The sequence below is a fragment of the Mus musculus genome, chromosome 9 (genome assembly GCF_000001635.26).
Source record: "Mus musculus strain C57BL/6J chromosome 9, GRCm38.p6 C57BL/6J".
Taxonomy (NCBI): domain Eukaryota; kingdom Metazoa; phylum Chordata; class Mammalia; order Rodentia; family Muridae; genus Mus; species Mus musculus.
The window spans coordinates 107,846,670-107,861,904 of NC_000075.6; the positions used below are offsets into that span (position 1 = coordinate 107,846,670).

Below are 15,235 nucleotides of genomic sequence, written 5' to 3' on the forward strand. Positions count from 1 at the left end.
ACGTCTTCCTAATTTCCTGTAATAAGAGTTGAAGGAAGTAATCCAAAGGTGGCACTCAAAACCACTAAAACATACATGCATTTCAGACTGCGACAGAAGTCAAGCAGAAAGCTCTTCTAGATCTATTCATGAATTTCAAACCTGAGCTAAGGCAAGACTCTTCTCAGAGCTAGCAATTTCTCTGGTAAGATGTTAAATTTTACTTTGAGACAATGAAATGTAAAACTTCATACACAGCAAGCTTATTAAATCTCACTAGGCTCAAATGTAAACATACCACCATTGTGAAGAACATAAATACTAGGTTTAATAATTTAATCATATAAAACAGGGATAGATGCTATGACACTCACTTTATATCTCACAGGCACTCAGAAGAACTGGAACACGCATCCTCATCGCCCATGTGTGGACAAAGAGCCATACAAAGAATCACAGTTAAGACTAAGGCTGCTTGTTATTTGAAGGCACCAACAGGAAACTTCTGGAAATCATACTTGTGATTTCTTAAAAAACAAATTTTTGAGTAGCATATGATGCAGACATATCTCCAAGACCCTTCCTAAACCAAGAGTCTATGCACATCTAAAAAACTCACCTGTGTTATACTCCTTCAACTGCAAGTCCTTTACAGGTATGCCATCAGAAGTTCGAAAGGCATTAAGAATCTGCAAAAATATGACATTTACACTAATTATACAAAGCATGTTAAGTGCTAATTTTTTATTTCCCTACTGGTTTTTACTTTATATAACTAAATCTACAAATTTTTATGAAGACAAAATTAAACCATATACACTGTAAGAATTCAAAATGTGCTAAATGAAATTAGGCATAATGACAAACCTATAATCCCAGCTGGCCAAGAATCACACGGGCTTTATGTCACCATGAACAGAGGGAAGCACACCACAGAGAGAAAGGAACAGAAACTGAATACAATATACATAGGAATAAGAGCTGGGTTAAGAATGAGGTTCAAACTGGGCGTGATGGCACACACCTTTAATCCCAGCACTTGGGAGGCAGAGGCAGGCGGATTTCTGAGTTCGAGGCCAGCCTGGTCTACAAAGTGAGTTCCAGGACAGCCAGGGCTACACAGAGAAACCCTGTCTCGGGGGGGAAAAAAAAAAAAAAAAAAAAAAAAACATTTAAAAAAAAAAAAAGAAAGAGAATGAGGTTCAGTAATAGAGTGCTTGCCTAGCATATTGAAGGAATTAGATTTATACCCAGCACTTTCTAGAAAAGGCAAAAGAGCATAGCTTTAAAGAGCACATGTCTTGAAATTTGTATATATTACAAAACACTCCTTACTTGCTGTGTGTAACTTTTAATGCTTAGTGTTTCTTGCTAAAAACAAAATGCTGCACTGAGTAAATCCAATACAGTCCAGAGCCATACACCTTGAACTTAGTCTAGTGTTTTCTTCTGTCCACAAACAACCTGGTTCTTTCACTACATTCACTTTTGAGTTCAATCTAAAATAGCCAAATCCTGTATCTGGCAAGATGGCTCAGCAGGTATGAACATTTAGTCCCAGTACGTGGGAGACAGAGGCAGGCAGATCTCTGAATTTGAGTCCTTCCTGGCCCACAGCAAAAGTTCTATGACAGCCATGACCACACAGAAAAACCCTGTTTCAAAACAAACAAACAAACAAACAAACAAAAAACCCTGTTCTCTAACCTCCATACGTGTGCTAGGCATGCAAACACTTGCTCCATATACATGCACAAATAAATAAATAATTATAAATGTAATTTCAAAAGAAAGAAGGAAACAGTCTAGTCCTGATGGCATGCTAATTCTGCTGGTTTAGCTCAGACTGGTCTCAAATCCAAAAATGACCTTGAAACTCTTGACTCTACTTTCTCTTGGCTACTCAAGAGCTTTTAAATCTTTAGTGTTTTATTTTGTTTTGTTTCTCCAGAAAACTTATCACTACTAAAAACTATCCTCCTTTCTTTCTTCTTCTTCCTCCCCTTTACTCTCTGGCTTTTTTGAGTCAGGGTTTCTCTGTGTAAGCCTGGCTGTCCTGAAACTCAAGCTGTAGATCAGGCTGGTCTCAAACTCAAGAGTCTGCCTGCCTCTGCCTCCCAGGTGCTGGGATTAAAGGTGTGTGCCACTACACCTGGATTCTCTTTTTTAAAACAGTATTATATGCCGTCTTGGAAAAACAAAAACAAAAACAAAAACAAAAACAAAAAAACAGAAAAATTGTAATTATGTGATATGTGTACCCGGGTCTATGTATGGGTATGTGCACAGGGGTACAGAGGGCCTCAGAAGCTGGTAAGGAGGTGTTAGATTCCCTGGAGCTCACAACTGTTGAACAGGCTCAACCAACCAATCTTGGGGCCTCAAACTACTGAGCCACCTTTTCAGCCCTGTACTATTTAACTTCTGCTTATTCCGTGTTATCTAGAAAGGCAGCAGCATTACTATACTCACTGGTCTACGATTCAGTGTCTGGTGCACAATACAGGAAAGATATCCTTAACTAAAAACTGAGGTGAGCCAGGTGGTGGTAGCGCGTACTTTTGATCCCAGCACTTGGGAGGCAGAGGCAGGCGGATTTCTGAGTTCGAGGCCAGCCTGGTCTACAAAGTGAGTCCCAGGACAGCCAGGGCTATACAGAGAAACCCTGTCTCGAAAAAGCCAAATAAATAAATAAAATAAAATAAAATAAAATAAAATAAAATAAAATAAAATAAAAGCTGCAGGCCAGCCAAAGCTACATAGTAAGGCTGCTTCCAGAAGAAGAAGGGGAAGGAGGGGGGGCAAACAACTCCCACCCCACCCCCCACCTCTGAAATCCAAAATGCTCTTAAAATATGAAACTTTGTAACCATTTTAGATTTCAGATTAGGAATGTCAAGCTAGCAAAATATATAAACTATTTCAAAATCTAAAGGTTGTAACATTTGAAATATAACTTGTCCCAAGAACTTTAAACAAGGGCTTCTCAACCGATAGTGGAGTAAATTAAGAGTACTAACTCATAGAACATTGTAATAATTACATGAACAAATGCTTGTTAGCATTTCACAATGTCTGGCATATTTACTTCTAACTAATTTTCCCCTTTTCTGTCATAATTTGGACAGAAAGTCCTTTTAAACGGAGCAGTTAGGTAACTCCCAGATTGACTGTGAGGCAAAGTCTATGTATCTCTTTTGGAACTCGATGTGTAGATCAGGCTATGCTGGAATTCAGAGATCCTCCTGGCTCTGCTTCCTGTGTGCTGGGATTAAAGACATATGCCACCATACTTGGCTTAGCTCCCAGTCTTTACTACTGTAAGTCGACTGCATCTTTGTGCATGTACTCCTGATATAATATGGTCTCAAGGATATTATCAAGTCTCAAGATAGCAGTCATGAGTCATTTTTCAAACTTTCAGGTCAGTGACATCAAATAAGCTCTACAGGTTATTCCAAAATTACTTCCTGGCCTAATTAGACATCATACTACAGTTACTACAGATGTTAACACTGAGGAATATAGGTCAAAGAATGTATGTCATCCCTGGTTATTTATTTATCAAAATAAAATGGCTGAGCAGCTGGCCTTATTTTGGGGGTGGGGGAAGAGGGGGGGCTTACTGGAAATCGAACTTAAGGTATACATAAAGTAAACACTGTATTTCCAGTTCCTTACAGTTAAATTTTGAGACAGGTTCTCACTAAATTGCCCAGGTTGCCCTAAGCTCATTCTGTAGCCCAGACTGGTCTTGATTTTACATTCCTGCCTCAACTTCTTGAATAGCTAGAATTATAAGCCTGAGCTACCAGGCTCAGCTTTAGCGTCTGTTAGCAAGCCCAACTTTGGCATTGAATCATTTTGGAGTTTTCATTATTGTTTTTAATTAGCATACAAATTGGTTTAGTTGTGATATTTTCATACATAAATATCATTGCTATTTCATTCCATTATCTTCCCCCAGGGCTCAAACTCTTGATCCTTCTGTCTCATCCTTCTGAGTATTAATTATAGGCATATATCACAACACTTGACACTATACCTCTATATATTCCCATAAATCTATACTTTTTGAACCTAAATTTTATTTTTTATTTTTCATTTTGAGACAAGATCTCACAGTGTAGTCCAGTTTGGCCTCAATTGACAATCCTTCTGCATATTTTTCCCAAGTGGTAGAGTTACAGGCATGAGTTACCACATCTGGGCTTTTTCTTTCTTTCTTTTTTTTTAATTGAAAGAGAGAGAAAATATATGTCTTACCTCTTCTTTTGTGGCATTTTCTGGAACCCCACTTAATCGAATAAGCCTGTTAGGTTTCTCCTCGCTTGGGCCAGTCCTATAATCTTGATCCTTGAATTCAGAATGTAAAGTTATTTCACAAATAGATTTATTTTTGCATGTAAAAAAAATAAAGTCGACATAATATATACTCAAGATCAAAAGTGATTTGCATTATGGTGAAGATATGAGCAATTATAATCTCTCATTCTCCCTAATATCACTGGATTATAAGTATGCTAAGACTAATTAAAGAAAATAAAATTCTCAAAACATACTATTTGGTTACTAAGTATTAAGATCAACAACAGGGGCTGGAGAGATGGATCAGCAGTTAAGAGCACTGACTGCTCTTTTAGAGGTCCTGAGTTCAATTCCCAACAACCACATGGTGACTCACAACATCTGTAATAGGATCTAATGCCCTCTTCTGGCATGTCTGAAGAGAGCAGTAGTATACTCATATAAATAAAATAAATAAATCTTTAAAAAAAAAAAAAAAACAAAAAATAAAAAAAACAGGTGTTGGCTCATGCCTTTAATCCCAGCACCTGGGAGTCAGAGAGAGGTAGATCTGAGTTCAAGGCCAGCCTGTTTTACAGAGTGAGTTCCAGGACAACCAAGGTTACACAGAGAAACCCTGTCTTTAAAAAAAAAAAAAAAAAAAAATCACATAGGAAACCTAAGTGGAGATGGGTAAAATCTATTTTAAGATAATTTTCATAATTAAATTGCAAATATAACTGTACTTGCTTATATTCAAGAAACTTAACCTTTAAGCTGAGTAAGCTAGCTATAAGAGGAAACGTGTATAAAACATTAACATCATCATATCCTCATGACTGCAAAAAATACTAAGTATTCTCTAAATGAACATAAATAAGGAAATAAATCCTAAATCACAGGGACTGCAATAGTATTAAGAGCCACTCCCCAAAGATTGATCATTTGAAATCAATTTAACACAGGACATTTAAACAAGCACAATAAAGCAAAAGAATGATTAAACAAACACACATCGAAAACATGTTCTGAGCCAAGGGCCTTTTTTAGATGTTTAAACTCCTATATTCTACTCTCAATTACAGAATTTCCTTTTGCGTGGTTGTATAAGAAGGCTTTAGTGACTAAACATCTTCTATTCTATACTTCAACCTTGACAAAAGGATTATGAATCACCTCATCAACATACCTGAAGGTCTTGTTGGGCATCTCTGGACATTTTGCCCTGAGAAAATGACTTGCTCTGGCCATAGCCAAAAATCTGGTTTCCTGGCAACCTGTGATCCACATCACAGTATTCAATGCTTCTGTAATCAGTGTCTTGTTGGCCAAGAAAGTCCAAATCACCTTCTTCTTTAAACAGACCAGCATCTGAACTCTGTTGTTCACCTCCAGAAAGCTTTGGCTTATCTTGTTCTTGAACTGGACTTTGGCTGTTTTGAAAGTCTGATTGAGATTCATGTTCAAAAGTTCCACTTTGTGTTTCTCCTTCTCTTGTTTCTGAATGCTCAAATTCTCCCTTCTGAACACCAAAAGCAGGTCTTTCCATTGCATGGTCATGTATGGATTCTTCTCTCTTGTTCATATTCATACCAGAATGTTCTCTCTCTTGTGGAGAAGGCTGAATGTAATCCAAAACTTTTGGATCCATAGGAGGCATCTCCCTATCTTTAAATTCCATACAAGGTCCTACCTCTCTGCCCCGAAAATCTTGGTAAGTCCTAGTACGATGTCTACCTCTGAAATCCGAATGTGGTGTATCCCTGTTCCTAAAGTCTAGATCAGTAGTAGCTGAACCTCGGCCTCTAAAGTCCACCTGTGTTCCATCTTTATCCCTGAAGTCCAAATCAGATACATCTCTGTTCCTAAAATCAGAACGAGACTGATCTCTGGATCTAAAATCCAAATCTGATAAATCTCTTCCCCTAAAATCTGAATGGGATCCCTCTCGGCCTCTAAAATCTAAATCATATGTGCCCCGCCCCCTAAAGTCAGTTGGAGGGACATCTCTACTTCTAAAGTCAACAGTATGAGAATCCCTGTCTCTATAATTCATATGAGGTGTCTCCCTACCTCTATAATCCATAGGAGTACCATCTCCACCCCTGTAGTCCATAGGTGGTCCTTCTCTATCCCGAAAATCCCCAGAATGTATGTCCCTGTTCCTGAAGTCCAACTGTGCTGAATCTCTACTCTGGAAATCCGAAGATGAAAAATCTCCCCCTCTGAAATCGTGTCCAGGTCCCTCCCCTCCTTGATAGTCACCATGTGGTCCATCTCTACCTCCATAGCTGAAAGAATGCTCCTCTACATTTGCAAAGGGAGGTCCTGAATGCCCCTGGAAATCAAAGGGAAGTGAATCTCTGCCAGGAAAGTTGCCAGAGTGTCTCTCTTGAGCATGACTCTTAAGGGGAGGAGGAGGATAATCCCTGTTCCACCCGGGAGCAAACCTTTCTTCTTGGCTCCCACTGTAGAAACAAAGACAGGGTTATTCATATTGTCCAGAGAGTTTGAAATCTACACACCAGCATATTCTTCTCTAATCACAGCATATTCTTCTGTAAACATATTTTGGGGGGCAGAGTTCTGTAACAAGGTCCTAGATCTGCAGAAAACAGCAAGTTTTGCTATTTTAAGATGAGGTGTCCGAGTAAACTTTTATGCTCCCATTTCAGAACACGAGGTAAGTCAACACAAGGTTTTCAACATGACTGCTGCAGAAAAAGCTTTCACCCAGTCCTGCAACAGGGAAAATCCGCAATACCAGATAAGCTAACAAAGGTAACATACTACAAAAATTCCCAGTTTCTACAGCCAAGGAACTTAAAATTCCAAGGTCATTATGACAATTACTACACATGTGGAGTCAGGGGTAATCAGTGCAATTTTCTGTTTGGTTGTTTGGTTTTTCTTTTGATTTTCAGACAGGACTTGGTTATATAATAACCTGGCTAACCTAGAAATCACTATGTAGACCAGGCTGGTGTTGAATTTGAAGTAACCCTCTATTCCCTCTGCTTCCTGAATACTAGATTATAATAAACAACCATGCTCGGCCTCAAAATATAAAATGTCTTGTAAGTTCCAGGAAGTGTCTTTCTAATTGCTGCACACAATGGTAAAGATTCCCAAATATTTTATTATATCTACATCATGGATTGTAATTAATCCAATTGAGTATAGTCCAGAAAGGACTCATTGTATATCATTGTGACCAGTAGCAGCATTAATGCCAGCTCTATTGGGCCTCTACTCAGAAAGATCCTCATCTGGGCCCAATAACTATCCAAGAGTATATTATCACAGAAGGCAACATGAATCATTCCACAAAGCATGTTAGGTGATCTACACCAAGCTAAATTATGTAAGAACTTAAAGCTGAAAGTCACCTAGAACATTAGTTCTTTAGGCATTATCTTCATGTCCAAAATAAAAAAGCTGACAAGATTCTAATGCCTCAAGCTAACTTTTTATTGCAATAAAACATTTTAAAATACTTACAGTTAGAAAAGGGACAACAAAAAAGAATAAATGAGACAGGAGAGATAGTTAAAGGCGCTTGCTGGTCTTCCAGAAACCCTAGGTTTGGTTCCCAGAACCCATGTGACAGCTCACAACCTGTATACTCCAGTTCCAGGGAATCTGACACCCTCTTCTGGCCTCTTTGGGAAGCAGGCATGCATATGATCTATACACATTTCAACAAAACATCCATCATATAACTCAAGAAAATAAACAAGCTGGTAAGTGGTAACACATGCCTTTAATCCCAGGATTTAGGAATCAGAGGCAGGCAGATCTCTTGAGTGTACCAAGGCCAGCCTGGTCTACAAAGTGAGTTCTGGGACAGCCAGGGTTGCTACATAGAAACCCTGTCTTGAATAAACAAAAAAACAAACAAACAAAAAACAAAATAAAAATAAAGGAGAAATAAATAAGAGTTGCCCAGCCTTTCAAACTACTCAGCATCTTTCCTTTGCCTAATCACTAGAGCATTTTACACATTTTGGCTTTTATCAAAGATCAAGAGACAGCCATAAAGGGTGGTCTACAACTATTAATCTCATTGCTTGGAATGTTGAGGAGGATGATCCTGAATTTAAGAGTAGCCTTAGAATGAGAACCTATTTCAACAAATCAAAAAAAAATCAAGGAACTTAAGTAGGCAATTAGACACCGGGGAATCCCAGAGAAGGCACGTGAAAAAGGAAATAAAAATGGTTAAAGAGCTATCTACTGCTTGGCAAGACAACAAGAACATGTAGATTATCAGAATCAACTCAAGATTCTCCTCCCAAGACATACTGATTCTATCATAAGACCCTTCTGAGCTCAAACTCCACCCCCACAGTAGGAGGCCAAAGACAACCAACACTAGGTAACTCAGCTCAGGAGGACTGGTCCATCACCATACCATCACCACTCCCTTTCTATCTTTTGTTTTTTAATTTATTATTTGGGTGTTATATCTGTACATGTGTGGGGTGCATTTGCATGGGTGCATGTATGCAGAGGCTGGAGGAGTGCACTGGGCATCTTCTATGGCTCTCTTCTTATTTTTTATGACAGGGTTTCTCACTGAATCTGAAGTTTACAGTTTCAGTTAGACTAAATGGACTGAGCTTACTTCAATTTCCACCCAACACAGGTTACAAAAACATGTTTTCTTTCATTTGGTTGGGTTTTTGGGTTTTTTTTGTTTTTTGTGTGTTTTTTTTTTAATATACTAGGGATTTAAACTGAGGTCCTCTTAATAGCAAGCACTCTTTTCCAAAAAACTGTCTCCTCAGGAGTACCAAGCCCTTTCATAAAGTAAATAGAAATTTAAAACATTAACCTAAACAGTAGAACGTACATTTAGTGGATTTTCAGAACATAAAAGCTTCTATTGGTTCCCAATAACACTAACATTATTTATGTCTGGTTCATCATAAGCAAGCTTAAATATTCATAAGGAATAAAATTTAACACAAAAATTAGAATGTTACCATTAACCACAGTGTCTCCCATACTTAAAAGTCATTAAAGTCATTCATTGGCTTTTGAGAATACTCAAGCTTCCTCAGACCCTCACAACACAATGACTGCTGAGGCATCTAAAAGTAGGTACTTTATTGACCAGAGCACACCCAGCATTGTCCTTAAATAATGCCATGAAGACTATCTTACCCTTCTAAGTCAAGCAGATCTAGAGTAACCTACCACACTGCAGTTCTTATGTCTAATCAAAAGTCAGTTCTATTGATATAAACAGCAGCAGTGCCATGTGTGATGGCTCATGCCTTTTATCTCTGAGCTCAAGGCCAGCCTCGTCTACATAGCCAAATTCAAGGCTAGCCAGGGCTACATTGTGAACCCCTACTTCAAAACAAACACCAGAGGTTATAGAAATTATTTTAAGCTAACATAAAACAATTTTATGAAAAAAAAGTATTTCAAAGAGAAAATAAGACATTTTCCTGAAATATAGCCTTTCTTATTTTTTGAGTCTCCCAAAAAATGGATTACTATCTCCCTCTGGTAAAAATCTTAACAATTATTAGTTAGTGAATTGGGCAAAGATAGGAGGATCTCTAGGAGGCCAGCTTGATCTACATATCATGTTCTATGACAGCCAGGACTATATACATAGAGACTCTGTATTGAAAACAAAACAAAACAAACAATAAAGCAAAGAAAAATCCAAGCATTCTGGAGGCAGAGTCAAGAGTTCTGTGAGTTAGGGGCCAACTTGGTTTACACAGTAGGTTTTAGGCTCACCAGGGCTACTGAGATTGAACACATACAGATCATGAGTTCAAGGCCAACCTGGCCTACACAGAAAGACAAAACAAAACTAACAAACAAAAACTTTAAAAAGCCAGGTATGGTAGCTCATACCTATAATCCAAGTAGCTCAGGCTGAGGCAGGAGTCCCACCTCCAGTTCAAGGCCAGCCTGAAAGAGTGAAATTCTGTATAAAGAGGGGTGGGTGGGAAGGGGGGAGGGGGAGGGGGAGGGGGAGAGGAAAAAGAAAGGGAAAAGGAAAAAGAAAAGAAAGGAAAAGGAAAAAAGGCCAGGCTTTAATCCCAGCCCCCAAGAGGCAGAGGCAAGAGCACCTCTGTGAGTTGGAGGTCTACAAATCAAGTTCCAAGTAGCTAGAGCTGTTTCACAGATCTCACTTTGTAACACTGTCTCAAAAAGCAAAAATAAAAACAATTTTTAAGTCAACTGTTAACAATAAGAAAATAAAATTTTAAGTAAGTTTAATGGTTCTGGCCGGGAGGTAGTGGAGCATGCCTTTAATCCCAGCACTTGGGAGGCAGAGGCAGGTGGATTTCGAGGCCAGCCTGGTCTACAGAGTGAGTTCCAGGACAGCCAGAGCTACACAGAGAATCCCTGTCTCGAAAAACAAAAAAAAAACAAAAAAAAAAGTTTAATGATTCTAAGACAAAATATTCTATAAAAAATAATGTTAAAAAGACGCTTTGGCTGGAGAAATAACTCATTAGTTAAGATCACTGACTGTTGCTCCAAAGGAAGTGAGTTTGATTCCCAGCACCCACTTGATTACTCATAACTTGCTATAACTCTAGTTCCAGAAGATCTGATGCCCTCTTTTGGTCTCCACAAGTACTGAATAAATGTGGTAAGCAGACAGACACACATACATACACACACACACACACACACACACACACACACACACACACACACACACACGGTAAGCAGATATATACCCACAAACATAAAAATAAATAAATCATTCTTTTAAAAGATGGGTGGCGTTGGTGGCACATGTCTTTAATTCCAGCATTCAAGAGGCAGAGCCAGCTGGATCTCTGAGTTCAAAGCCAGACTGGTCTACAGAGTGAGATCTAAAATAGCCAGGGCTACACAGAGATTCCGTCTTGAAAAACTAAAAACTGGGGGCTGGCGAGGTAGCTCAGCAGTTAAGAGCACTGACTACTTTTCCAATGGTCCTGAGTTAAAATCCCAGCAACCACATGGTGTCTCACAACCATCTATAATAAGATCTGACACCCTCTTCTGGTATGTCTGAAGACAGCTACAGTGTACTTTCATATAACAATAAATCTTAAAAAAAAAAGAAAAGAAAGAAAAGAAAAACCCAAACCCAAAACAAAACAAAGGTGTTCTTAAAATTGAGTGGATGTTTTTGAATGACTACTTAAACCACGTTAATACTATGATAGCCTAACTTACAAAGTAATTAATTATCCATATAGACTAAGAAGATAGACAATAATATAAATATTTTTTTAAGTCTTACATATAAGCACCAATGTAGACTGGAGTTTGAAATTTTTTTATTTGGTTTATTTATTTATTTTTGAGGTCTCTCTACATGACCTTGAATATTGTGGAACTCACAAGGTAGACCAGACTGGCCTCACACTCACAAAGACCCACCTGCTTCAGTCTCCTCAGTGCTAAGAGTAAAGGCAAAATGTTCCTATATAAAAAGCCAGATAGTTCATATACTATACTGGGGCTTTATAGCGTAAACAGTTTTTACCACAACTATTTAATCTATAACTGCATTATGAAAGCAGCCCCACACAATCTATAAATAACTGAGCATGACTACGCTTTGATAAGTTTAAGTCAGTGATACAGTGGTGGCTTAGTGGTTAAGAGTACCCACATCGCAGCTCACAGCCATCTATAATTCCAGTTCTAAGGATTCTAAACACTGTTCTGACCTCTGTGGGCACCAGCACTCATGTGGTGCACATGACAACATGTGAACAAAACACTCATACAAGTAAAATAAATTATCTAGTTTTTAAAAAAGTTTATTCCCACTACTTTGAGGAGCTGAGAGAGGGGAACTGCAAGTTTAGGGTCAATTTGGATTATGCAAAGAGACACTGTCATGCCTAGTGTCCCACAAACACTTGTACCTCCAGCTCTGAGGGTTCTGTCACCGGCATCTGGCTTCAACATATATTCACACAGACACCCATGTGCATAAACATAAATATTTTTAAATATTCCCTATAAAACTAAAGCAGAGTCCACTTATAACTCAGTGGTACAACCACTCTTTCTCTCTTCTTTGTACTCAGTAACCCCTAAAACTGACATATGTGTCACTCAGAAAAGCATATCAATGTCATTAGCAAGACACTGCTCTAGAGCCAGACATAAATCAATGAAATTAACATAGCTTTCAAGATTATTGTGTGTGTGTGTGTGTGTGTGTGTGTGTGTGTGTGTGTGTAGTTCCCTGAGGAGTTTAGAACAGGAGTGGAGTTCTTGAGAACATACATATTTTATTAGCTTTCCAAGTCTATACTGCTTTGTTAAAAGAGATAAAATAATTAACAAATTAAAAAAGAAGACAAGAGTGGTGATGCATACAAGCAACTTGGGAAACTGGGATAGGAAGATCATAGCCCAGGATGCACTGTAAAACCTTATCTCAAAAGTAAATAATCTCACACATGGGATACTAAAGAAAAATTGCCACAACTACAGTGCCAGTCGGGCTATTAATGAGTCCATAGAATTTTTCACAAAATTTGTCACAAAAATAAAACAGATAAATGAGTAAATGAATCTGGCAATTTTTTTAATATTTAAAAAATGTTGCCAGGTGTGATGACACAACCCTTTAATCCCAGCAATTGGGAAGTAGAAGCAATCAGATCTCTAAATTCAAGGCCAGCCTGGTCTACAGAATGAGTTCCAGAAGAGCCAAGCTACACAGAAACCTTGACTTGGCAGGGTGGGAGGCAGCAAAATGGATCAACAGGTAAAAGTACTTGCTGCTAAGCCCGAAAATGCAAGTTCAGACCCCTGACCAATGTGGTCGAAGGAGAGAACTAATTTTCAAGTTGTATTCTGACCTTCACACCTGTTCTGCAGTACTCACATGCCTGCACATGTAGAAAATAAATAATAGAAAATAGATAGATAGATAGATAGATAGATAGATAGATAGATAGATAGATAGATAGATAAACAAGAATGAATGATTTCAGTCAGACAGTGGCAGTGCATGCCCTTAATCCTAACACTCAGGAGACAGAGGCAGGCAGATAGATCTCTTGTGAATTCCAGGCCAGCCTGCTCTACATATCAAATTCCAGGACAGGTAAAAGGTTATCAAGGGGCTAAGGTTATGGCTCAGAGCCAAAGCATTTGCCAAGCACATAGGAGGTCCTGGGTTTTATCCTCAATCACACATAAAGAGAGAAGTGAAGAAAAACTGACACAGAAAAAAACACCTGGCACACTGGTTATATACTCTCAATCACTTTAGAAATTACAAGAAACTTTACAAATATTTTCTAGTTCTAAAAACCTTAGCTATTTCTCCACAAAGAAAACATCTGCCGTTATGGTAGGCCAAAAGTTACATTACAAATAATTGACAGATTCAATATTTAAAATTTGAGACTTACCGAAAAGGTCCTGTTCTGTTAGCAGATCGAGAATCCCCCCACATCTCTTTCTATGTCAAGAAAGCTTCAATAAGTAGATCTTTTTCCTACCAAACTCTAGCACGGTGGTACCTGTATAAAAGAAACTTGGGTAAGTACTTTAGAACATAAAGTATAGGCCAAACTACTTAATCCTTGCTTGCTAATTTTATCAGGGATAAATATCAAGGATATTCTCAGAAGTCACTTTAAAATATTTATACAGTGCTAGTGAGAAGGTTCAGTGGGTTATAGCACTTGTCCCCAAGCATGACAACCTGAGTTCAATTCCCTAGATCTATACATTCTTGAAAACCAACACCCAAAAGTCATCCTCTAATTTCTTCAAACACACACACTTAAAAAAATCTTTATAAAAAAATTTTTTTCAGCCTAGGGTGGTGGCACATGTTTTTAATCCCAGCACTCTGGAAGCTCTTGGATATCTGTAAAATCAAGGCCAGTCAGAGATACACAGTGAAACATTGTCAAAAAAAAAAGAGTTTAAAGCTGTGAGATGGTCAGCTAGTCAAAGCACTTGCCACCAAGCCTGACTACTTTTCCCCAGGATCTACAGTAGAAGAAAAGAACTAATTCCCAAGTTGTCCTCTGACTTCCACAAACATGTTGTGGTATGTATATAGGTAAGAACATACACAGAAAAAAATTAAATTTTTTTTTTAACTAAAAATGTGTGTTCTGAGCCAGGCAGTAGTATAGCATTTGCCTTTAATCCCAGCACTATGGAGGCAGAAGCAGGCAGATCTATGAGTTCCATGTCAGCTTAGTCTACAAGACAAGTTCCAGGACTGCCAAAGCTGTTGTTACACAGAGAAGCCCAGCCTCAAGAAAGAAGAGCTGGGGAGAGGAATGATGGAGAAAAGAAAAAAAAATGTGTGTTCTGATTCCCACAGATGCCTTTGCCTTCATACAAGTAATGTAGGATGCAAATACTCTCACACAAAAAATATTTAAGAGATAAGGGGATAACATTTGAAATTTAAATAAATAAAAATATTTAAAAGCTTTTTTTTTCAAAATTCAATGTTTCATTTAAAAAAAGTATATTTTGGGGCATTCTACACTTCTTAGTGAACAAAGAATATTTCACTTCCAATAGTTTTCTCCTGAGTAATTTTATCAGCACTTATGTGTCCATGACTACAAAGGACATCTTAGCATGAAACTCCTCCTCAGTCTATGTGGCTAATCCTACACTAACTAGCTCAGTTAATCACAATACTTATTATCCTCACCAGTGATTGCTTTGAAGGTAGGCATGTAACCTAAATGAAGCTGAGAACTTATCTCCAGGACTTTTCTTGTAGCTACTGAAAGATCTTCTTGGATTTACAAGAATTTCCTAAATGTAACACAACAAATAAAAGGAAACAAATAAAGTGTACCATCAAAATTAAATACTTTGTACAAAGGGCACTTGATGTCAAGAGAATAAAATAAATAAATAAATAAATAAACAATCCACCAGTCATGAAAATGGCCAAAACGAGTTTTCAAGGTCTTACTCATCCAAAGAA

At 38.0% G+C, this 15,235-nt stretch overlaps 1 protein-coding gene across 8 annotated transcripts in view; it reads right to left on the reverse strand.

The window, feature by feature from the left end:
- Rbm6 (RNA binding motif protein 6) overlaps window positions 1–15,235 on the reverse strand; it is a 99,800-nt gene that overhangs the window by 73,111 nt on the left and 11,454 nt on the right. For 2 of the 8 annotated variants that reach the window (XM_030244145.1, XM_017313216.1), the window contains exons 2-6: window positions 14,954–15,060; window positions 13,680–13,790; window positions 5,456–7,005; window positions 4,246–4,335; window positions 599–668 (exon numbers count right to left, since the gene is read on the reverse strand). Coding sequence is in view for 5 of the 8 variants with exons in the window: in XM_017313216.1 (XP_017168705.1) it covers window positions 599–668; window positions 4,246–4,335; window positions 5,456–6,382 (1,087 nt within the window). In the remaining 3 variants the exon portion in view is untranslated. The remainder of the gene's footprint in view (window positions 1–598; window positions 669–4,245; window positions 4,336–5,455; window positions 7,006–13,679; window positions 13,791–14,953; window positions 15,061–15,235) is intronic. The other 6 variants (NM_011251.3, XM_030244144.1, XM_006511650.4 and 3 more) reach the window with 5 other exon arrangements.